This window comes from Nothoprocta perdicaria, unplaced genomic scaffold, assembly GCF_003342845.1.
Source record: "Nothoprocta perdicaria isolate Ctin4 unplaced genomic scaffold, notPer1 scaffold_1, whole genome shotgun sequence".
Lineage (NCBI taxonomy): Eukaryota > Metazoa > Chordata > Aves > Tinamiformes > Tinamidae > Nothoprocta > Nothoprocta perdicaria.
Window position 1 is genome coordinate 7,320,690 of NW_020454093.1, and position 26,023 is coordinate 7,346,712.

The 26,023-nt window shown below is 33.5% G+C and overlaps 1 protein-coding gene across 2 annotated transcripts in view; it reads right to left on the reverse strand.

Moving 5' to 3' along the window:
* IPO11 (importin 11) overlaps positions 1 to 26,023 on the reverse strand; it is a 69,464-nt gene that overhangs the window by 24,548 nt on the left and 18,893 nt on the right. For both annotated transcript variants that reach the window (XM_026037041.1, XM_026037050.1), the window contains exons 12-28: positions 25,032 to 25,184; positions 24,691 to 24,734; positions 23,926 to 24,016; positions 22,806 to 22,853; positions 22,028 to 22,133; positions 19,412 to 19,538; positions 18,415 to 18,448; positions 18,200 to 18,240; positions 16,965 to 17,081; positions 15,720 to 15,833; positions 13,189 to 13,304; positions 11,553 to 11,629; positions 9,418 to 9,497; positions 8,780 to 8,860; positions 7,412 to 7,507; positions 5,336 to 5,449; positions 3,864 to 3,985 (exon numbers count right to left, since the gene is read on the reverse strand). In XM_026037041.1, the coding sequence (XP_025892826.1) occupies positions 3,864 to 3,985; positions 5,336 to 5,449; positions 7,412 to 7,507; positions 8,780 to 8,860; positions 9,418 to 9,497; positions 11,553 to 11,629; positions 13,189 to 13,304; positions 15,720 to 15,833; positions 16,965 to 17,081; positions 18,200 to 18,240; positions 18,415 to 18,448; positions 19,412 to 19,538; positions 22,028 to 22,133; positions 22,806 to 22,853; positions 23,926 to 24,016; positions 24,691 to 24,734; positions 25,032 to 25,184 (1,561 nt within the window). The remainder of the gene's footprint in view (positions 1 to 3,863; positions 3,986 to 5,335; positions 5,450 to 7,411; positions 7,508 to 8,779; positions 8,861 to 9,417; positions 9,498 to 11,552; positions 11,630 to 13,188; positions 13,305 to 15,719; positions 15,834 to 16,964; positions 17,082 to 18,199; positions 18,241 to 18,414; positions 18,449 to 19,411; positions 19,539 to 22,027; positions 22,134 to 22,805; positions 22,854 to 23,925; positions 24,017 to 24,690; positions 24,735 to 25,031; positions 25,185 to 26,023) is intronic.

The following is a 26,023-nucleotide window of genomic DNA, read 5'->3' on the forward strand; positions in this document are numbered from 1 at the left end:
TCACCAAAATACTTTGTGAATTCTGTTCAAATTAGAAAAGTGATGAAAAATGTACTCAATAGTAACACATCTTTAAAAAAAAAAAAAAAATGATATATTGCCACCTACTGCTTTTTAATAATATTGAAGATCTAGCTTCTTATACCCTGCATTCTAACTTCACAACAACAAACATGCACACAATAAAATTTAAACCCAAAGATTTAAAGAATGCGAAGTAAAATATTTTCAAAATTTCAATGGGAACAAATCAGTTCCTAGGGATTGATTCAGAACTAAGTCTAATTTCATAGCTTTCTGCAGCATACTGCCTGCATTAGCAGTTGATAGCTAAAGAAAAGGCATAACCATCAGTACATTTCCTGAAATGTTCACTGCAAAGTGAAAAGCTAAAAAGAAGCTTAGTCCATTATTTTCTTCTTTTTGTCCTTTACATAATTAAAATCTATTTTAGGGAAAATTATATTTAAAAGTTTTGGGAAAGCTTACTGAAACCCTACAGTTAAACAGGTCACAAATGAAAGTAAGGCATGGGAGACAAGTCATCCCCTTACGACCGCAGCTACTTTTGTGCAAGAGGTCAGAGCATCTGGTGACATGTCCCTGCCATCATTTGATTCATTTTTGCAAACATGGCATTATGGACAGAGAAATGACACTTTCTTCCTGATCATTCCATAAGAACAACCAGATGCAGATGACAGAGATTCTGAAAAATGGGAGTTGAAAATCTCTTTCCAACCTGCATCTCCTTGCTAATTTTATGAGGTCAACTGCACGTAGTACTGTAACTTCCTTAATTTGGAGACTTTAAGAGATACAAACTGTGATGCTAAGATTAACACCGAAACTCAGCTAAAACTACACTGTTATCTACTGGGCAAACCAAACATATCCCAAGGCCAAAGCAAAGCACTTAAAAGAGCCCATCTTAAAATGTACAGTCTAAAGATGGGCGAACCCAACTTTGACTGAAGAAACAAAAATAGAGGAAGGGAAGACACAGAAAAGGACTCAGGAGTACATTTTCTTTTCTTTATGTGGATATTAAAACCAGTTATGTAACAATTTCTTACTTTATAAGCAGCGATACGACTAAGGAAAATGACATTTTATAAAGCACTTTTCTGTCATTTCCTGCATTACATACAGATAGTTTCTTAAGACAAAAATTAAATTTCCTAGCTTAAAATAACTTTAGAGAACACCAGGGAAAAAAAACCTAACTTCTGTAATTACCTAATGAAGATTAATAATTACATACTATCTGTACTTAAACTTGCAATGTCAATTATCTAAATGACATAATTCATATGGGCTGACATATCAGACTTGACACACAGTGAGAAAAAGCAGACAGTTATTTGCATAAAGATTAAATAGGCGTACAGCAACCCAGGGAACCTCTTAGGTGCTTAACGTTTTCCCTACAATAGTTCAAGACAAGTATTTCCATGTGAAGCAAAGGGAAAAATGAACAATGGAATCTCAAAATACCCCTCAAGGGTCCCAAATTATAAAGGAAAAATAAATTGCAATGCTTCACATTTCAAGCTCAAAATGTATTCTCAAAGGGGACCAGTTTTCGGGAATCAAAATTAATGCATTTTTTTTAAAGAGTGTCTTTAATTTTGTGTTGTAAATTCTTAAAAGTAGACAAAAGCCTTCACAGCAAACTCATTAAAAAAAGCAGAAATATTTACATACAAGAAAAGAAGAACAGAAAAGCACAGTAATAGTATTAAATTCTTATTTTAGTTGAGTGATTGCCTTTGTAACTGTTAATGAAGTTTTTAACATTTTACATAGCGTCCTACCATTTTTGTATTTTCAATAAACTTCGGTATCCACATCAGTTTATGGGAAATGTTTGTTAAAAAGACCTAGCCCACACTTAATCAAAATAAATAAGGCTAACTATTTCATGAAGTACTAAGATCTTTTAATAAATCCATTTAATACACTCACACAGACACAGAGAATTACGAAGTTGTTATTAAGAGCACAAAATGTGAAAAATAGTAAGCACTTACACAGTCAGATAAAAAATACTAAAGAAAAATCGAGTGGCCAGATTCAGATGGCAAATGCAGATAATTGGGCAGCATTCAATCAACAAGAAAAACAAGTAAACCCAGGAAATTGCCACTAAGTGAAAAGGTGCTGCAACACAGTAATCAGGAAAGTAACCTAGTTATTGTTTCATTTTAATTTTATTTTTAATATGAACACCTAAATGCTAACACAATATGCAGCTGTGCATAGGAAGATAAACAGGATGCTGGGCTGAAGGACTACATGCAGACAGGATAAGAGCACAGTGTTGCTACAATGATAATGTGAACATACTAAAGACATATGCCATTACCTGCAACTCTGAGAGATATGACAGAATGCTTACATTTTTCAGCAGTAGATGGAAAAATAAATTGCAGAATCTTTTTCACATATTCTATCTGTGTATTCTGTAAATACGCTGTATCTAAATGTGCACTAAAAAGATTTTTTATTTTAGAAAAAAAAATCCTAAGTGATTCGAGTACCTGAAAAATAAAGCTGTCATTTGGAGAAGTTCTATTGTGTAAGGACTGCCAGGAATAACTGGCTCTTGCAGCAGGAAATTTGAAGCAGCTGAAGGTAGCTCAAAATAACAAAGCTATCTAGAGCAAATAGTTTTTCCTTCCTCTCTGTAAGAGAAACTTCAAAAAGAGAGAGGCCTTTTTTTGGACATTCTATTTAAGCACCTTAAATTTTAAGTAACATTTAACTAGGTTTAGAATATACTCTTAAATAATATAACATTGTACATTTGTTGGAAAACAGAGGGGAAAAAAAAGTAAAACTTTTGCCCAAGGCACCCGTTTCATTCATCTTTAGCTGGGTGTCTGTCCTGATGAGTGGGGGTGAAGGAGAACCTCTGCACATATTAGAAGCAGTGACATCTCTTCAAAATTATACACAGGAGAGTTCCCTAAGTTTAGAGTACTGAGAATATATTCTACAGCTTTAGGATTTCCAAGTAGAACCTAAATTACTCTATAGAAAACCCTCCAAACCAAATGTAAACTCATGCCACTGTGCCCTCCTGGCATGAGTGACAAAGCAGGGAAGAGTAATCCTAAAGTAGGGAGAGACTAAATATCTTATCTAAGCATGCGTTACGTGTGATTTCTAAAAGTGACAATTTAAAACTCAGTGTTACATTATTCATCATTTTCATTAAAAACATTCCTCTAAGGTTTATCCCACAACAAAACAGAGAAAAAGGAAAATAATGTAAGTGGCTTGCTACAGAAGTCTATACAGAAAAAATATTTTAACAGCTTGCTTTTTTTTTTTTTTTTTTCCCATGCAACTCTTCTACTTTGTGTCATGGAGAAGAAAAAAACAAATTAAAAAATAAATTGAAAAAAGAAAAGCAGGATGAAATTCAAGATATATCCTCACTATGAAGTAAGACAGAACAAACATTGTTCCTTGAAAAGGACTCAAAAAGACTTACAGGCCAATTAAACAACTACTTAAGCACATGTGAGAAGCAGCTAGTCTAGTATTAATACTAGAAGATGCAATAAAGCATATGACAATAAGATATGCGGTTCTGTTTCCTCATTTTTACTATACAGCATTTTTCATGAAATGTAAAGAAGGTTTTATTGTTTCATATAATACAATAAAGTTAATATAACGTAGTTTATATAAAGTAGTTTGAAAACTCTTAAATTTTTTTTTTTTAGTATCTTTAACCATAAAGATGCAATAAAACTACTCATACTAGAAAAACAACCTGTAGAATTGTGAAAGATATTAGAAAACTTAAGGGCCATTGAAATATCCTTGTATAAAGCATTTAAAATTCTCACCTATTCACCGATGGCAGAAGTGAAAGCAAGGCCAAAGCTGAAAGTTTTCGTCTTTCTGGCTGAGTGATGTTATCCATCCGGTCAACCCACATTTCAATCATGTTACCGAGAAGTTGGTCCAACTGGGAAAAAAATTGCATACAGTTAATTTACACATCAATTGCTTTGTTGTACCGGCATGTAAATGAAAACAGAATGTTTCATAAATGCATACCCACCTATTTGGGCCTTAGAAAAAAAATTAACAAACAGTCGGGAGACTTTGAGCCTGGGACGGTCACCATACAGTTATGTATGTATGACAAGAAATTTGCAGCAACAGTCTACTTGTATCTTCTATGACAATCCTTCCAAACCCTGAGGGCTTCCTCCCTTTATACACAATCATGCCAAATGAGTCTATTCATCATGACCCAGAAGTCAGAAATACTTTAAATAAAGCAACAGAATGCACAGTTACTCAAACATTTTGCATACAGACATTTATTAAATTTAACTCATGTAACTTTTACCAGTGAAGGTAAAAGCACAAAGATAAAAACTGAAGACTTGTGATTACCTGTTTGAAAAACCTCTTTTACCCAAGAGTAGGCAGTTTACTAAATTTCACTGAAAGACAAAGTAAAACAGTTGCAGCAAGAAAGCTTATTAGTGGAAGATCTCTTAAGTTTGTAGTCCCTGAGTCAGAATAGGAGGTGAAACATTTGGCAGGCCACTGTATGGCATACCTAAAGTTTTAGCAATCTCTTTGATTCATGCTTAGATTTCAGTTAACAGATAGACTACCCAGTAGTTGAACATAAATCACTTAAGCTTTGAGACTTCTTGTTGTCTTGGTGTTTCAGAATATTCCTATCATGGAAGTCCTCAATTTCCTCGCAACAGCAGCATGCTGTGCAAGGAACACCCATGTAGACAGACACAGCTAAAACACTTCCAAATTTGAATGAATGTTTCTCTTAGGGTATGTGAATAACAGCACAAAAAGCCAGGAAGGATAAGAAAAAATAATAGGCCAAAGAACCTTAGGAAGTTAATCAGTGAAAATGAAGCATGCTCAGTCAGGTACTCCTGTCAAAGGAGAAAAACTACCAAAGCTAGCAAAGGAGAAAAGGCAGACCATCGGCCCTGGTATGAAATCCCCAAGATGAGTCAAGGAAAGAAGCTTCCATCTCAAGGAAAGAAGCTTCCATCCCATAGGGCCAAGAAAATTAAAGGAATTACTTATAGAAGAAAGAAAATTTGGATAATGGGTAAAGCTCAGGAGATGTTTTAAGGAGACTGTGGAATATATACAACTTATTGCAGATGTGGAAGGACCAAAGCAGGGGAAAGGGAGGAATCAAGTCGGATTGAGGAGAAACATGCATGGAAAATACAGGGATAAGTTCTCCAAAAATATGATGGAACATCAATAGAAAACAAGGCTTCAATATGTAGTTTAACTGAAATACTAAAACATATATCCTTACCTCCTGACCCAATTCACAAGCCATCTGGCTCAAAAGCAATGAAAAAAAACTTGTATTTTGTAGAAGAACTCTCCCCATGACCCCCAGATAAGTAGACATCACCATTGGATATCTCTGAAACAAGAGCGAAACAGAAAAATAAATATTACTAAGAAAAAAAAAATTAACATACAAATAAAAATACATGGAAAGTACTTCATGGATCTTTGATTGATGTATTTTATTAAATTAAAAACTAAAAACTATAAACTATACTACCACTCAGAACACACTACTGAGGACTCATTACCAAGAAGTTTCCTGGTTCTCAAGAACAGGAAAACTATTGCAATCAAGTTCAGTTTTCAACAACTGAAACGACAACTGAAAGTGACTTTATATTACATTTTAAATTCTGCATCTTAAGGAGAAAAATAAACTGCACTACTTAAATTGTCTTTTAAAGTAAATTAAAAATTACTATTTTAATAACATTTAGAAATGCTTTGTACTTCTAAAATGAAATAGTGTCTCAGAGAAATTAAATACATTTGCCAAATCCTAATTTGTCAATGTCTCATAGCTAACTGGAGGCACTAAAACCTCATTAGTTTATTATGGTTAGTTATTAATTTTCATTTTAAAAAGAAAACACAGATTTATTCCTATTATCCAGCACTCAGCAAGACAAACTGCTGGAACTGCTTACTTGAAAAATAAGAAGTTTATCTGAAAAAGCTATTAGTGAAAATGCAAGATTAATACACTTTTGAATATTCGTAAATGAAATAATTATGGTCTTCAAGCAGAATATCTCTTTTAATAATCTACTCTGTTTTAATCTGGATAGTTTTGAATCTTTCAAACAACAATTTGTTCAAACTTTTTGTATTTTATACAATAACCAATATATTGCTAAGTAATATTGCTTGGTTTAATCTTTGGAATATCTGAGTTATTGTGGGAGCCAATGTTGTTACTTGCAAGTCTGTAACTCTCAAAGAATCTATGGTTTTGCTCAAAAAGACATAAGCATAAGAATTCCCCCACTAATTTTTCTAACAAAAATATATATATTTTTTGTCCTGTTAGCGCTGCAAGGCCCCACAGTTAGAAAAAATAAAAAAAGTATTTGAATTCTTTTGGTCCAACACCAAAACTTCTTGACAGCAAAGACTTGTGCACAGATCACTGGCAGAAAGAGAAAATTAAAGAAAGCAGAACATTAAAATAGTTCAGACAAGTACTTGGGATTTCTCAAGGTGCTGCAGTGCACCTCATATACCCATTACTTTCTCTTCTGCTATTTCCGGGGGATCAGCTTGGATAGCAAAGACTCCTCCTTTGTAGTAGCCACTCAGAAGTTTAATAATTCACTCATTTATTCCATTAATGTGGGAAAATGATGAGTAACAGGCTAAGTAATACTCCAGCTATTTCTAAAAATTTATAAATGATATTACCAAATTATAACTTAAAAAAAAAAGAATTAACAAGTTAGCATTTTAAAAGGGAATGTAAAATTCCACTCAAGTGAAATAAGCATTTAACTACAATAGATATTACTTACATAACAGCAACATCAAAAGGAAGAACTTAAGACCATCTAAGCAAAAAAAAAAACATCCTAAAACTTCTCTCATATTTAACGAGAGCTGAAAGATGTGATCATGTTACATCAGCTAGAAAAAGCTTCCTTCCCAGCTCATTTTCCTCTGGTGCATGTGACACTTAACAAGGGGTAGCTTGTTTTAAGCAAAACCCAACAATAAAAAACCTTCAACACCTGCAAAAGATCTGAGAGAGTATTACCAGGGTAACTATGACACATTTTCTGCTTTAACAGTTTAGAAACAGGATGAAAATCTGTGCCATTTCATTGAAATAAACACTGGATGACAGCAGAAGTGAAGAAATACGCTGCTTTAACAAGATTTAGGTGCTACTATGTAAGTTATTTTAAGGGTATCTACTAGCTCTTTGTATACTTAAAACTAGAAAGAAAAAAATGTCAAAATGAAAGTTAAGGCAGTGAGTTGAGGGTACCTTCCTTAAAGTAACATGGAGTTGACAGCAGTCAACAATAATAATTCTTACCTCTCCATCGAGAATTCCCCTAAATACTGATGGAAGAAGAGGTTGAAACATTTGAGGCCCCAAAACAGGGTTTACCTTTAGGACATTTTCCACAACCTTAAAAACAAAAGGAAAGTAGACTTTAATTGTATTCAGAAATTGTAACAGATTTAAAACAGATTTAAAACAGGTCTATAAAATAATCTTGATGGTAGGATGCTTGCTGCTACCTATATGTAAAAAGCAGGATTACAATTCATTTCAGAAGAGCTCAAAACTGAAAGAATGCTCTAGTGAAGCACTCTGCAAGTCTCATCTGTAGGGATCATTCCTGTTCCTCTGTCCCGTCATCACTGCATGGGACCTACCAGCTCCCTGGATGTGTTCATGCAACCTGAAACATTCCAAAACTGGATGCTGTGAACAGTGGCTTTGCTGCTCCTGAATATGAAGCAGAAATTAGATACAAAAATTCCTTTTTTCAAAGGCTCATCTCACAGGAATTCTCAAAGTAACCACAGGAAAGGACAGCTTCCTTGTCAGCAGTTCTGTTCAACAACCTCTTTTCTACCAGAAAAGATGCATTCACCTACCTAAAACACTTCACAGACAGTCATAGGAGAAGGACAGATAGAACTGTTTAGGTTTTCATGCCATATGAATAAATTCTCTCCGTTTCTTAAACACTTGCCATTGTTGCCAGCAGAATTAACACAGCAACCACTTCAACTGTGGTTAAAATATCCATAAATCCAGTCTTTATGTACACACACCTCCAAAAGCCACTTAGCTCACTACAATCCATTGAAAAGATTTGTACTTTCTGCCCACTATTATCCTTCACTCAAATTGCTTTATTGCTTTTCTCCTTTTTTATTTAAATACTATTCAAAATATGTAATCCATTCACAAATCAATTTTGCCTTTTTACTTTTTGCACTTTGGCTTTACTGAACTCCTCCATGAACTGTTCTGGCTCACAAAGTACTCTCTATTCTTAAATTCAATTAGAATGGAAAAACTTTAATTAGTTTTCTACATGTTACAACAGTACACTGATAGCCAAAGATTAAGCCTAATTTAAGTCAATTGATATAAATACACTCCTTGTTTTGTCTAAATGCTACTGTATATTGAAAAATGTTGGCATGGCCTTTTTTTCAATATGTTGCATACATTATAAGACACCTAATTTACACACGTTCTCCATAAAAAGTGATGTTCTTAGTGCTCTAAGATTCCCGAGAACAATCCCATCTTGATAATACAATGTTTGGCCACCTGCCTGTAAAGGCCAGACATGATACTGCCAAGACATGATCCAATTAAAATAGTTAAGATAATAGAGCTGAATATCTGCATATTAAGAATATTTTGATTACATACTACCTTTAAAACTTGAACTTGACCTTCAATAGTTATGTCCTTTAAGAGTTCACAAAATGACCGGCACAAGTCAGTAGCATACATCTAAAATTAAAAGAGGGAGAAAAAAAGAAACCTTATTTTAGCTCTATGTGTAAGCATTCCAAAACTCAGCAGTGCTACATGTCAGACAACCCAGCTGTTCTTGAAAGATCATGACTGCTAAAACTCATCTTTCCTGAACTGATCATATTTAATGAAAGCTTTGTCATCAATCAGTCTCAATGAACAAGATAACATCTCTAGTTGACTCCTTCAGAGAACTTATGATCCTAACACTATCCTAGTAAGACAGTTAGCAAACTAGTAAATATTATTAACTTTTATAGGACCTTTCCAGGTATCAAAGTATTAAATAAATTCACATGAATCTTAACTCTTATTAATAACTTTTCTGAAATCTTATATTACTGGACATCCACTATATGCACCATAATGAGCTAACTAAGATCAGAAAAGTGTTCCTAAAAATAAACAAATGAATGAGAATACGCATGCTCCTAGGTAGGTGATATTTCCCAAAGCAAGGGGAAAAACTTAGCTGGCCAATAAGGAACAATAAGGAAGGTGCTAATATGAAGCTTTACACAATGGTAACATACCTGCAAAAATTCAGATGAAGATAAGAAAATATAACCATTGATGATCTTAAAACAATTCTTGAGGTTTTCTGAACTCAGTTCTGGAAAAAAGAAATCACAAATAAGAATCTCCTCAACAAACCAAAACACAATTGAAATAATTCAGTTCTAAATGCCTTTTTCCCCACATGGCTTATAAGTGCCAGATGCCTACAAACACCAGAAAAAGAATTATGCTTGGTTTCAAAATCTCACTGCCAGAGACATAAAAGTACAAGGAAACAGTTATCACTTAACCAACCTATGCTAACCAAGGGAAAAAAAGTCTGGTGTGTGTTATTGTGCTTAGATATGTGTGGTAGAACATAAAAAACATGGAGCATATTGTAACATACTTAAGAAACTCATTAATTGCCAATAAATTATAAACCTTTTATATTCTGTGCAAGTAAATGTTGACTACAACTAGTGAAAGACTGATCAGAGGCATGGTCATCTGTCTCAGATGTCATATTAATGGTATTGAGCTTTTGAAGCAAAACACAATGAGCTTTAGGTCACACCTTGAATGTGTCAGCAAGAAAAGCATGTGGACTTAAAACTCATACCTACAGGACGTGGTTTCACAGAGATAAAAAAGCATTGAAAAACACAGGCAAATGACAAATATACACTCTAAGTTTAACACAAGTAGGTTGGCAGCATGATGCAATTATGAAAATCATAACCACTTACATAGTGATAAGCCATAAATAAGTCATAAGCCATAAATCATAATTTATATAGTAGCTTTTTGTAGTATATTCAGGTCTACACACCCAACATTCCTCCACTTTACTCTGCAAGAGTAGCAGATAGGATGAAGACAACCAGAACAACGCCAAACGCCGCTATCTCTGAGTACTATTTATTCCTTAGCAATCTGGCATATACAGAGAAATGAGAGACCTCATCTAGAACCCACCCACTGTGCAGCCATGGTCTATTAACCACTAGATCAGAAAAAATAACAGTGCTGAAACTAGTGACTAATTAAAATGTCAACTTTTGTAATTTTTACAAAAGCTTCTGGAAAAAAACTTCCTGTAACTATTAGCTTCATAGCCTACAAAAACTAAAACTTTCATTTAGTCCATTTAGTTAGTAATGAAACTTTCATTAAACAAAATTATATTTACAGAAACCAAACTTTTAAATATTTTAATATTCTCATTAGTTACAAAGCAAAAAGAAAAAAAAGCACATTTCTTAAGCACTGAATCTTAACCATCATCGGTAAGTTTTTATTTTGTCAACAACTCAAGCAAAACTACAGCTTTCAATTTCAGGGCTGCTCCACTGATACATATCTAAAAAGCCATATTCAGATAGCTGGAAAACATCCAACTCCATTGCTATCTTAATAATGGAAAAGCTAATTTCAATACTTCAGACTAGAAATCATCATTCTGGTAAGCAGACTGGACAAATATCTCATATAACCAACATCAGTAAAATCCTGAACATTTGGTGATAAAAATCTCAGGGACTTGCATAAAAACTAAATCAATTTCATGGAGCACCTGAACTGTTTACCCCCTAATCCTCTTTATTTAGGGTTAGAAAACACAGCACACAGTAGAGCTGTGACATTTCTTAATTTAATTCTGCCAAAAAAAATCGGTTTGCAGTCACATAGTTTGGGTTAGCACTGCATTTTAATAACATTAACATTGAGTGTACGTATGGCTATTGCAAGTTTTCCATATAGGGAAGCCTATAAATTAAGGAAGTAATAGATGAAGATCATCTATTGGAATCCATTGGAAACTAACCAATGAACTAAAACAACCGAGTAAAAATCACCTCAATGAGTTCAAAATTATAAGCTTTGCTTATAAACCATTCTTATACTCTTTTTACAGTTTATGCTAATCAAGTTTGTTTTACCTTTTGAGTACAAAGCAGCTTCAATTTATTTAAAAACAAAAATCTTTACAATAAGTACACAATAAATGAAGAAAATGGGAAAGCTGAAGAAATCCTGTTCTTGATTCCTGAATAGTAACAATTTTGCTAATCATTTGGCCTTTGCAGCTACAATAATGGTCACTGAAGGATATGAACAACACTGGGCGTTAGAAGAAAATTGGAAGCTTTATTAGTAAAGGACTCACCAAGAAGGGCAGACATGTTCTGAAATATTCTCAGGAGCTCAGGTGTAAGACAGGGACTATTCTCCAATGTTACTAACCTAAGGACAGACAAAGTGAAATTAGAGCACCTAGACATAACAGAGAGTGATAATCTTGACAGATGCAAAACACTGCAAGGATCTAGTAACAACGTACATAAACTTCAAGTAAATACTAACAACTTGATGAACATTTCAAGTTACAATGTTACCATCGGTATAAACATGGACCTTGCTAACACAAGAAAACAAAAGTGCTTTAAAAACAACATATCCTCAAAAATGCAGCAGTGGAAATGTTTAAGGATAAGACTTCAGCAGCCAGGACAAGAGAAAGGACATGAGAAGGACGTTCAGCGTACGGGAAAACACGTGGAGCATTTGAGAACCTCCAAGGAGCTGCTGCAGCCAACTGCTCAGCACAGCTGTGTCAATGGTATCTGTATCAACAGTAACCAATCACATCAATTTTAAAATCCTGTGGTTTGAAAACACTGAATACAGACCAAGTGTTTATGTTTAGAAAACAAAACAAAAGACACCACTTGCACCACCACCAAAAAAAGGCACGAGCACCACCATCACATTCCAGTGTGTTCCCATAGCTCGGGTGTAGGACTATGGTATCTAATTAACTTTTCAGGTGGTGTAACATATCTCAACTGGCCTCCAGCTGCTTTCTCTGGCAGCAGTTGGAGTCCTGTAAGTCCTGGCATTGCCTCCCAGCTCCATCCTGAAGCTCTAGGAAATCTTTAAAAAAGAAGCTTACACACATATGAATAATTCTCTCAAGATCAGATCAAGAAAAAAACATAAAAGTTGTGAACTGATGCACTTAAAAGGTCCCTAGTTTAAATTTCTTCAAGATCTCACACTTCAAAGTCACTCTCCCACCACCAAAAGCCTTTTAAATCTTAGTTTTGCCTCAGATAACACAGACCATTTGCAGGCTAAGTATTTGTAATTCAAATGCCTATCTACAGTCTAGATCAAAGGAATCCTATTCCTCTCACTATCTCAGAATCAAGTCAATACACAGCAACTTTCATGAAAGAAATATGCTGGATGTCTGAATAGCTGTTTTTCCTTTTAGAGTTCAGCTGCACCATGAACAAGAAAATTAACCTCAGGGCAGATGGATTATATGGCCTCTCACTGTTCTAGTTCAGACAGCTTGCATTTTGGAAAATAACTTCTCCAGCAGTTCACTCTCTAAAATTGCATCTCTTCCAGTGTCCAGCTATGAGAATCAACGGGCTGTTGCACTCCTCAAGTACACCAAGCAGTTACCTCAACACTAACATAGCAAGGACACTACATTTTTCACCTTGCTGTTCATTATCAAAACAAATATGTATTTTGCTAGCAATTGCCTGAAAATACATTTTGTACTCAACTGGTTACTTTTAATTGTGCTTCTTTCATTAACATCCTAAGTAAATCCTCTTTGGAGAAAAGATATGAAATAGATGACATCGGGGTCTATTTATCTAGAATACATAAAAACTTAAAACAGTCAAAGTGTTTGTTAAATCATGGGTTTTTTTGTTTGCTTGTTGGCTTTTCCTGAGGATAAAAATGAGTTTTAAAATTAAGACTGTGATGAAGAACACTCTTACCACAATTCTAAACCATCTTCCAGAAGATAGACATGTGGAGGCTGGGAAACATCTGTACTTAGCTGAATAACTGGAAGTAGAAAAGGATAGAGATTTTTGCTGTCTGCTCCCAGTCCCTGTAGGAATAAGTAGAAACATTTAAAACACCTAAAAAAGAAAATCTTTCAAAAAGTATTGCAAGAGGAACACTGATAAAGATCCAGGATGCTCCTTTAGTTACATATGGTAAATATACATTAAGGAAATCAAGCCCAAATTACATCCATTACATACAAAAAGAAGGCATTAACAGTTTGAGACTCCTCAACTTTCAACAAATCTTGTGAAAAGTTACTTGAGCTTTTGACAAACAGTGGTCTGCAAAGAAAAACAGTTATCTTAAAACATCCTTTGGTCTTTTTTCTATGAAAAAGTCACAGCTCTAATAAATACTAATAAATACTGAATTGAAAGTGTTAAAGACAGAGGTAGAGACTTTATTGGACACAGGGACATTATTACATTCTAAATCTTCTGACATGTCCTAAGAATCAGGAAAAGAGTTTCCATTTCTTTCTTAACAAAGATTTCTATACTGCTGACAGCAATTATTTTATTTTTTAAGTTATCAAGGAGTCTGAGATGAAAAAAGATACTTATCCAAGGACCCATGGCAGAATTTTTTCAACAATCATTTAATAAAAAATACAACTAATTTGTAAAATAAGATTATTATTGCTGAAATTAATAATCAAAACTAATCTAATGAATACTAGAATTATTATATTAGAAACAACTAGTTATTTTGTGATATTACTCATCAAGTGAAATGAGGATAGATGAAGCAAGAATTCTACTTCTGCATATTTACGATTTTTTGAATCATTAAAGCTTTAATTTATTTGATTTATATCTCAGCTAAGGCTTCTTTCTGGAATAACTCTTACACACTTTTATAAATACATGGTCTGAATGCTCTTTTTAGAGGGAGCTTTGGAGAACAGGTTGACGCATATAAAATAGACAGAAACTTCCTTTCAACCTGTTTTCAGAATGACATACTATTAGCCAATCAACTCTTAAAAAGCATTTCTGGATCTACAAGCAATGTAATCATCTATTCAGGTTTATTCTTCACTATTTTCCTCAATACTTACTACTTGCATTTTGCAAATTTACTTGCATTTTTACTCAATTACACACATTCTTAAATATTTCAAATTTAAGAATTAGTAATAGCAAGATCTTTTTCCTTAGTGTTTCCTTAGAGATTTGAAGGATGTAAGTTTTTACATGAGCTAAACAAGCTTAGCTAGATGAACAATCTAACACTGACTAATACAGTCTGGTAAGCAACATATTCTGTCACAAAAAAGTCTCCTGTAACACACAGGTCCACAAACAGTCTACAAAAAAACAGCCTTCAGGAAAAAAAAAGGACCTGAGAATCATTACATTCATCTCTATTCTCAAAAACACTATTGCAGTGAGAAGCTCTAGTTACAAGCACAAACAAGGTAATAGGAGTCCCTGCTCAAACAAACCTTTAAAGATCTGACCTTGCCACTTTAAAATGGACACTGAAAAATCAAACATCCATGTATAGTTAAAGAGAAGATTATGGGCATACATAAATTCTCAAAAGAGGAAAAAAAGCTGTTTGGAATACAAATAACTGTAGATAAGTCTTTTACATAAGTGGGCAGATCAAACTTGTATAGTCTCTGTTTCATAACTTAAAAAGGTGAAGACAATGTCTAAAAAGCTGAGAAGTTTCAGGAGGAATGAAGTAAGATTTTTTCTATATGCTATATAATAATGTTGCAGCAATCATTGCAAAAGTATGTCTGAGGTGTCAGAAGTCATGAGGTAAAAAGGCAGTGGTAGAAATAACAATAAAAAGTTTGGACTTCTAAAGAAATGTCCTGAGAAATAGATCCTGAGAGATGTTAAGCATAATGGCAAGGATTTAAACACAAAGGTAAATATTTGATGCTAATCTTTTAAAAAAAGAGCAAACACAAAGGCACCAAAGCAAACTATACTGTGCTGGCCTCTATTTCAGTCTATGATTTTGAAGTATGTCATGATAAAATTCACAGAATTTTTGTAACTGAAACAGAAAATTCCATATTCCTGAAAGATATTGAAGGAACATGTAATGGAGTAATGAGCAGGACTCCATTGCAGAATCTAGTCAGAACTATAAATAATAACTGAAGAGACTGATACTCCTACCACATTTTGAGAAGTAAAAGTCCAGAATGAGCTGCTTTCCACCCAAAGGAGGTAATGATTCCAAGAATAAAAACAAAAAGCCTAAGGCGGCAGCCTCCAGAATTCAGTCATTTTTCTCCCTAAAGAACTATTTTTACCAAAATATTTGTCTCAGCAGACTACCATATTTTTATTAAAAGACTGAATAGCAACACTCTACAAAAGCAAAATACATCTTATTTTTGTCAACAAAATATATATGTACCGAACCCATAAACATGCATGAGAGGGTAGAAAAAGATAGTGGTATCATTTATGGAACTGTCACACCTTACCTGAACAAGATGGATTAGGGTGGTTAGAATGGCACATCGCAGCATATTGTGCTCCTCACTCTGTTTCCAAAGGAGGGGTAAATATTGAACCAAACATCCTACATATGGTCGTATCTGAAGTTCAGAACACAAATTTTTGTCTTAATGTGTGAAACAAGATCATTAATTTATCCCAGGCTTTATTTTTGAAAGATTTAGGATCTACTTCTGTCACAACAGAAATACAATTTTCTTTAGTTTACTCCTTTTTTCTCCCTCTTAAAACATCATATTTCATCCTGTGTGACCAGAATGACTCCTGAGTCTATAGTGTTCTGAAAATAATATATTATTTATGCTGACATTTGTAAAATGATAAGACTTAGGAAGCATACACAGCACCAAATTCTTGGATTTTGACATCTGAAGATGCTCCCATATCACTGTGTTCTCCACTTAGGATTACTGAATAACTGCATTCTCTAAAAATAGGGAAATAAAACCCTTAAAAATAAGAGTTGTTGCAAAATGACACACTCTCTATAGTCTTGAAAGACCATCATTGAATTTGTTTTCCTGTTATTACCCTGGGTAATAAAAGACGAAAGGGAACCTGCTCCCATGTTGACTTTTTCTCCAAAGAACAATCAGAAAAACTACACTGGACTCTAAGAGAGGATTACTTGTAAAAAGAGAAGATAAGCTTCAACTATGCATTATTTCTGTTTTAATTACAGCACTGCCATGAAAAGAGACAACAGCAGACAGCAATTCAATTCTGCAAAACTTCTTTAACTTTAAACTGAAAAAGTAGAAAGCTCTCAAGATTGATAACCTGGATGTGAAACCTTGGTGAAGCTAAGGTAATCCTCAATCATATCACAACCAAGGAGAAATCAGGAATATAACTGCACACTCCCTAAACATTTTGTCACAAGAATTGTCTACAATAAGTAACGTTCACTAAAAAATATAGCTCAGAAGGAAGAAGAGATAATTTGACAGAAGTCTGGAAAAAAATAAACACTGTAAGAATTAAAGAATTAAAATTAGCAGATGGATTCTATCTGTTCTCAAAAACAAACAAAAAAATGTAAAAAACATAGCTAACTTAAAAAAGGAAGTAAGAAAAAAGAATCAAGATCATGTTATGCAAAAAAAATCAGTGGGAAATGAGATCAGATAAAGCAAATAATGTAGGTGTCTACCATAACAATGACTTATGTATTAATAAGAGAAATTTCAAAAAAAAAATTTAAAAAATACCTGCATGTTGACTCTTTCAATGACACAAGAGAGAACATGAAGAACGTGCATTTTGGTGTCACATTCTGTAACCTCCTGAAGCAGCTGAAAGAGCAGTGTAAACATGGATTCCAGATACTAGAAGAAAAGCAAACAAACAACAGAACAAACCATTAAAGAAACTGGTGACACAAACCAGCACTTATTCACATATCTTACAACACTGACCTAAGAGGTTCTATGCACCTTGAACAACACTTACAGAATGTGCAAAATGTTTGTCTTGCATTTTCAAAAAGAGTATTAGCCACTCACAGATTAAAGATGGCTATAAAAAATTTAGAGACACTCGTGTGCAACAGTTCAAGCATGTGACCTAATTCAAAGCATATGGTTGTCATGTTTTAAGAAACAGAAAACATTTTATGGAGATTTATAAGCAAAGTTATAAGCTCTTCCAGCTTCTGGATAAATAAATAAAATTCAGATTTTAAACTGAAGGAAGCTTCTTAAACAACTTCAGCATAGATAACGTAGCTTGTAGAAATTGCGGTGCCGATGCACTTTGCATTTTCATCTAGTCTGTTCCCAAAGGAACTGTGACTCAAATGCAAACAAAATACAGCTGGTATATTTGTGACACCAATATAAATCTCTCTTGTATGTACATTTATGTTTTATATTTCACTGTTTATGTAATGCCAGCACTAATGATCACAATGAAGACCATCCAAACAGCAGAACAAGAAAGGGTTTCTATATTCAGAAGACGCTTTTATAAACAAACATCTACAGTTAGTGTGTGTGTGTGTGTGTAAATATAATATATATATTTATCACATATTTGTGTGTGTGTGTGTGTGTGTGTATATATATAAATATAAAAACAGTCTTTGGAACAGGCATATTGGAAAGGAAGCAGCACTAATGAAGAGGCTTATTTGTTGAAAACAGCATTTGTGCTAAGCAAAAAACCCAGCATCTTGCAGTACACATTGCATCTACTACTAAAGACAACTGTAGCAATTTGGAATGTTTATAATAGCAAGAGGTTTTGAACTGTATCTGTAAACTGCACATTAGAAAACTTAACAGAGGCAGATGGAGGCTTTAGACACTGGCCAAAGATTAAATAGGTATATATACACACACGGCTTGCTGAATAATCTGTGTTAAAATGAACTTGGAAATGATCTTTTCCTGCTTTGCTTCTAAGAATCTGCTCTTGACAATACTCCCAATATAAATGCTCTTACCGGCAAGAACTGGTCAGTTCTGAATTCAAAGTCGTCTACAGGTAAACAGTGATTAAGGGAAAACTGAATATTGATTGACAAATAGATGAGAGATCAAATAACCAAATGCAGCATATGACAAAATAAGGTAAAGAATTCATTAGTAACTTCCAAATCATTTATCTTCCAGTCACTTTGAAATAACTTATAAAAAAAAAATCTTATGAGAAGGATATTTAGCTTCAGTGTTGTAGCTGCTTCTATACGGACCTGAAAGACAAAAAAAAAAGTCAGAAACCATCACATTTACCTCCATTAAATATTTTCATTATCATCACAATATCTTCAAATAGCAAATCAACTCTTGTTTTGACAATTGAATCCTCCCATATATTCTGTCATCGTCTAAGATTTCCTTAGTTCAGCAAAGCATATTTTTGTTTAGAATCCTTTGAAGTTTATTTGGTAACATTAAAAAGATAACACCCAGAAAAAATACCAAGGGTCAAAGAAGATTGGCAAAAGAAGGTAGCTAGCCTGTGATAAAAGTTGTTGCAATGGAGAATGATTTTAAGCTCACGTTATCTTTTTGAGTGACAGTTATGACTGTCACTCAAAAAGCTCAGAATCACAGATCAGCTCAAGCTAACAAAACAGATGTCCATGAAGCATTAACTTGGGAAACAGTCATGACACATTGAAACAGAAATGCACCCTGCCTGGATAATATTGTCTGGAATTACAAAAATAACCGTCAGATTGAAGTTCCTAACTAATATTAAACTAAAGCTTTTTGCTAAGTGCTAAGGTTGTAGGATTTTGTTTTTTGTTTTATTTTGTTTTTAACATCATCTTATCTTCCAGTTTACCTGCTGGCTTCAAACCAGAGAACTCCACCCAATTGGCTTCTGCAAACAGCAGAAGAAAAATACACTGGTACTTATTCTCTGCAATACAGAATATTGTTTCATCACAGAATAACCTTGATTTCCCTACAGAAAGCATTCAAGAGTTGGATTGATCTATGCCTCAAACCTTTCGTACAAATGCAGATGGCTGCTATTGCCAGTTGTTTTCCAGCCTTGAGAGCCATCACCTGGAAAATACACTAATGGTTCATTTCATGGTATGATGTTTTATAGTTTTCAACTAAGTTTACATAGGAGATGGCATGTTTTGGATTAACCACTTGCTTCATAAAAACCGATTAAGTGTCTACTCATAAATACTTACCACTAAGTCTTGGTCCTGAAGCAAGTTACGAATTGCCTCATACAACATAGGCCTCATATCTGATTTAAATTTTACAGAAATCCATTGTCCAATCAGCCAAATTACTCGTCGGCGTATTGGTTTATACCTTTAAAAATAGTAAAAGTAAATAAATAAATAAAAATTAAAATGAATATTCCTTTAAAAATAGTAAAATAATAAATACATGTATCATTGTACCTCACAACTCATTAGCCATCCTCTCTAAAGGATGGATATTTATTATCTCATATTATTTCTTGAGACTATTAGTAAAAAATTTAGTTTGTAAAGACTAACTTCCAAATTTTAATGTATGCATTTTTTTAATTCAGCTTTTTCATTGGCAAACTCAGGCAATACCAATGGATGGCTAAAAGAAAAGTACCTCTCCTAGAGGACTAAAGGAACATATTGCTCCAAGCAGTTTATTCTGCATACAACACACAAAAAGCATATAAAAACACATCTTCTCTTTACTATCGTCACCATGACTCCAACTATTTTTACCACAATTTCCAGCAATTTTCTTGAAAGTCCTTTTATGTTCAATCTTTGAAGCTGAAAACAATTTATAAAAAAACAAACTTAACTACTGCATTGCGGCAACATGTGCATTGCGTGTCATCAGGTTAAAAATATTTTAAGAAATTTTCAGAAGAACCGACACTACCAAATTTTGCATGACCAGCACAAACAAGAGCATTAAACAGCTTTACAGTCAGCAGGAAGAAGAAATAACGAGTAAACTGAATTGCTCAACAAAGATTTAGAAAAAGCCTTCTATAGAGATATTATTTCTCTACACCAATTATAAAGACTACCTTAGATTTGGATGCTTAACCTGCAGATATGTACAGTTGGACAAAACAAACTTTATACAAAGAACTCAGAGTAACAAGCTACTTTGTCTTGTTACTCTGTTTTTATATGATCCATTTTATTTTACAACAACAATAGCAATCTAAACTAAGGTTGTTAAAAATGAAGCCTCAATATGTCATTTATGGGACATTCCCATAAGTTTATTAACAAAGTATACCCTGTGAGAATAGGAGATTTTATATAAGGAGCATATGTACCTACGGTTCACTAAGCTAGTGCACAAAGCTAGGGACAAAGAAGATCCCATTATTGCTTCACATTTATTTAGTGGCAGTGAAGCACTATTTTTCTACAAAAAAAAATTTACAGGATCCTCAGAATAAATTGCCTTACTAACGCATCTCCTTTTAACTATTCAAGCAATTGTGATGATCTAAATTTTCAGCTCTTGAGATACACAGAGCTGATCTGCAACCTTGTAAACATCAGACTCTTGGAAAATAAAGTTTTTCTTGAGATTACTCTTAGCTTTCCAAACAATATTACACCAAAATGAGCTCTAAATGATACCTCCCATAAGTTCACAGTCATTTGTTTTTCCACTATACAATTAAATTGAACTTCATTTGTAAACGAAATGCTCGTAACTGGCATCTGTAACTAAAGAACGTGGCTGACCCCTGCTTTTAGAATATCATTTATGACTGTTAAGTAGCTCCTAAGGGTATCAGCAAACAAATAGTCCATGCTTCTTTTCACTGTACTTACCTGAATTTGAACTCCAGAAGAAAAAAACAAAAACAAAACAAAGAAAAAAAAACATAAAACTTTTCATAGAATATTGGGATGACTGCCAGTGACTTTCATGAGAAAATCAGTACACACTTATTCATGCTTGAAGGATGATATGGAAATCATTTGACAATGATATCATGTATTTTAGCATTTATTGTTCTTTCTCTGAGGTTGACAGGTTCCCCTGTCCAACACCTCAGGTTGAGAACCTGAGAAACGCTGCCTTCCTGGTCAGCAGGAGTGATGGACAATTCTGTCTGTAACGAGATGCCAAAGTTGGTCTTTCGTAACACCTGTGATATGCACTAACGAGAGGGATCCAACAAGGTGGCCAACCAAGTTCAGAGAACCTTGAAGGTGAGGAAAGTCCCAGCCAAGAGGACTACACAGTGTTTTTTACATAAAATCAGACTGTAATCATCCACACTGTCAGCTGAACACAATCCTGATTTGTCCTTATTTCCTTTGTAGCTGGCAAAATTAACTGAAGACCACTACGCAGAGCTTATATTTGATTCAGTAAAGAACACATCACTGTTTTGGCTAAGCTACAATTTTGAAAACATCACTTCAATGGAACCTTTATTACCTGAAGGGCTGTGAGGACTCTGAAGAAATTAAATATCTTTCTTTAAATGCAGAAATATGACTGAGCTGAGAAAGTTTAGTCAACCCAAACACTTGCAAGAAGGTAGACTGATAACACTTTTACACAACTTTATGAAAGCAGCCACCAGCCAGTAACTGACTCACATTATGAAGAGAATGATTATGAAGTTTCAGGAACAATATGATTTCTATTATTGGATCAACTGTCTTTATATTTTACATATCTCTGCTCATTTAGTGGTCACATTTAAACACTGAGTATTTCCCAGATCTCCAGTTGTTGGCTGATTAGGTATCCTTATCAAATTGGTATCACCCACTTATATTACACTTATATGACAAAAGACATTAAGGTTATGAGAAGGTTACCTGCTATGAGAAACTTGCAGTTCTGCTAGTAGCTGATTTTTAAACCACTGATCAAAATCCACGCTATCAAACAATTCATAGGCAGCAAGTCCAACGGCATTATACACTGTGGAGGGGAGGAAGAAAAAAAACAAAGTTATGCTTGTTGTCTTTATTAATTCTAAATTACCTTCCTAAAGTTTCAAGAAATGTTTTTGTATCAGAGTGCAGTAAAGAAAACAAAACTCATGTATATACTCTGAAAAGAGATACTATCACACCATGGTGAAAGGCATTCTGGAGAAAAATTTTATTAGAACTACAGAAAAAAATCACAGGCTCTTGAAAACAGTTACCAGACACAGAAAAAAAAATCTCATTCCAGCAGCAAAAATCTTTCCATGATTCCAGCCTCAGACAATCCTTTTCTTCCACCACAAAAATCTCTTGATTTATAAAATGGATCAAGTTTTTTCATCAAAGTGTTTTTTTTTTTTTTTTTTTGTAGATGGAAAAGGACGATGGGAAAAGAGAGGAAGGGTCTGCAGGTTTGTTTAAAAAAATGCAGAAGAAAAAAAGGACCATTTTTGCACATCTGCTTTTCTAAAAGTTAATACTGACAGCAAGTGCAAAGAGAAACACAATTTAGATTCTATTTTGCAAGTGCCTTAAAATCAAATCAAAGTGTCTTAAAACCAAAAAATCAAATTAAAATCTTGAAAATTCTTTGTATAATTTTTAAGGACTCAGTCATAACAGTAGCTTTGTTCCTTCAAAGGTGAAGTAAAATTTAATTTACCAGCATCTTTAATCAGTATAGCACTGGTATCCTCCATGTTGGTTGTTCCTGCAAGACAAAATTAAAATAAACAAAAAAAAACTAACAAAACAAAAAAACACAAGCAAGATGTTTGTTTAAATGAAGTAGTCTAGAGCAAAGACTAAGAGCTTACATTTTTAGGAAGCATGCATAACCACAAACGAGACGTAACTCTTACTTTTAAAACCACACCTCCAATAGCATCCCCAGATCTTTGTTTTATTTACAAGTTCAGAACACACTAGAGTCACACTTCTGCTTTAGCGTGCCATTAATTGGTGTCCTCTGAACTGAAATATTTAATAACAACATACAAATCACTAGAACATATTTTAAGAAAAAGACTTACATAACTACTAAAGAATCACTATTGCATGGTATTATGTCAAAATGTCACTACCTATAGTTCTTATGTCCTTGATATATGTCACAACCTATATTTAGAATTCATTCAAAAGTACATTTAAAGCTATCTAGAATCTTCAGAATTAAAGTGTTTCAACAGTAAGTCTCATACTGACAACATCCACAAATGCTATTATGCATTTTTAGAGCATAAAAGCATGCCTTAGCATAGTAGTAGTTACTTCTACAATATTTGTAAATCAAAGCAATAGTCAATCCATTAGTAACAAAAATTGAAGTATCACACCTAACAAACCATCCTGAAACTTAAAATTTAAATACATTCTTCAGCTGCCCCACACTATCCAAAATGACAGCACAGCATCATTGGGGTTCTACAGTGGTTTTCTTACAATTTATGCAAAGACAGAAGAGACACACAATAAACAGGAAAGTTCCTGTTAAAAACAGTCTACAGAAATAAGCTTGTCAACAGTTGTCAATAAACCCTGCAGACTACCAAAAGTAGAGATGCTGCTCCAATTTTTCCTCAGTCATTTGAAATTAAAAAAAAAAGAATCCTTAGGATTTCCTTTTCTGCATTTTCATTATGATAGGACTAGAAATCTTAATACACTATTTCAAAAATACAGAGTGAACATATATAATATTGTATTTCATAAAAAAAGTTTAACAGCTGACACAAGAAAAAGAATTCTATGCTTTACTGTTTCTTTATTTTTAAATCACTTACCTTGTAGACTGTGAACCATTTCTAAAAGCACAGGAGTAAGAGTCTGATTATATTCATGGAAAATGTCAATAAAAAGAACTTCTGTGCATGGCTGGAAAAAGAAAAACTGCTATAAAGTCTATCAAAATAAAGGTAAGTGAAACGCATTTTGTGCTACGTAACACATGCAGTTTAATACTACATTTTGCTACACCGCATGCAAAGCTACATCAAATTACACAACATGTTCAAGTACAGCAAGATTTTGAGTGCTGTGTCTATATGAACAAGCTGTGGAGTGAAAAATCTTGTGTTGAGAAGCCAGTGACTCTGAATACACTTATTTCAGAGTTTTCTTTTGGATTAGCTCTAGTTGATAAACTAGACAATGTCCATTTGCACTTCGAACACATTAGATGCACATCTTTCCTAGTGTCAGTCTAAAAGTACCCCAGGGAATAAGCACACTTTTGATGCGAATTAAAATGCTAATATGGATGCATTCAACGTGACTTTTAGCAGATATCTTCAAATAAGAAAATTTAGTGACAACTCAAAATGAAACTGTGTTGTTCATCTAATCCTATCCATCAGATAAAGAAACAACTTACAGCGAGCTTCAAAAACAGCATACAATGCAACCCCCAAAACAAACGCCTCTCCCTTCTCTTTTATGCATATGCATGAATATACGGACAAAGTTCAGCTGCATTATTACTGATTATATCAACAAAAAAAAAGCATCTATAAATGTTCTACTGTTCCATTTCAAACTGAAACACTTACCCTGAGACTGTACTTCCAAGAATCTCCTCCTGTCTCTTCTACAGCTATTCATTTACAAAAAAGGGAGAATTATTATTCCAACTACAGTTTAAGTTATTATTTACTTCTGTTAATATCATAAACTACCAAAAAGTGAGGTTCTGAAAACAATATCTAGAAGGAATATATAACATGATATTATATATATATTTATTAATACATATATATATAAAATATAACATGAATGCAGAAATGGAACAAGTAACAGGTTATTTGCAATAGGTAATTTGTAGAGGTAAAGAGGAAATCAAAAAATTTATAGCAGTATCTAAACCAAGCACAAACTATACAAAATTTCTTACTGAAGCCTTCTGGGTCCTCTTCCCACATAGTCAATTCTTCCTCTGTCAGCAGGAAATAATGAGTGACTAATCTCCTGCATATTTCCATTAGTGTTGGATATGTAAAAAATGCTGTCTTTATCTTATGTGCTTCAAGAGTTTCAGGACTGCTATCTGAAATAAAAAGCATAATTTCAAAATTACAAAAAAATGGCTAATTAAATATTTTAGTAAAACTTAAAATAATATTTCATAAATTCTCTTAAGAACAATTACAATTTTCCAAAAGATTTCCAGGTGTGTTTGTTCAGCAAGTCAAACTCCAATTAATTTAAAGAGATTTCTCTTGCAGCAAAATTAGACTGGCAAGTCTATTGAAATTAAGTTGATTAAAAATAAACAAACAACACACAGAGCACTCAAAAGAGATATGCTTATAACTCAGAAAATATCAAATCATCATAAAAATTAGTATTAATTTTCAACTCTAAAAGAAAGTAGTAATGAAAAATACCATATACTATACAACATAATCAATGGTAAGTTAAGAAAAAGTATTTTTATCTATATATTTTTAATGAAATGATACAGTTCTCAAAAGTCTGCAGGTAGCATCTATTAGAGTATAGCTCATTCTTCATGTTTCAAGTGAAAGCCGAATTTTAAAAGCTCAACACAGCTATGAATGTGGGTAAGTAGTAATTTCTGTTAATAATCAGGGCATTTTAAGGTACTATAAGTAAGATAATTTATAGTTCCTATAATAATGAATTATGGGGAAATTTGTCAATATTTTAAAGAAATTTATATGCTGGATTTGTGTAATTATTACAATACATACACTTTATATTCATAAAAAAAATTTAGAAACAAGAATGTTATTGTCATCTAATGATTGACAAAAGTCAAACTAATGTGAAAGCTTAGTTTTGGGGGAAAAAATAGTTTGATTCTGAAGAATAATTCTTTATCCATACATGCAGATGTGTACAGAGAGTCACAAACTTGTAAAA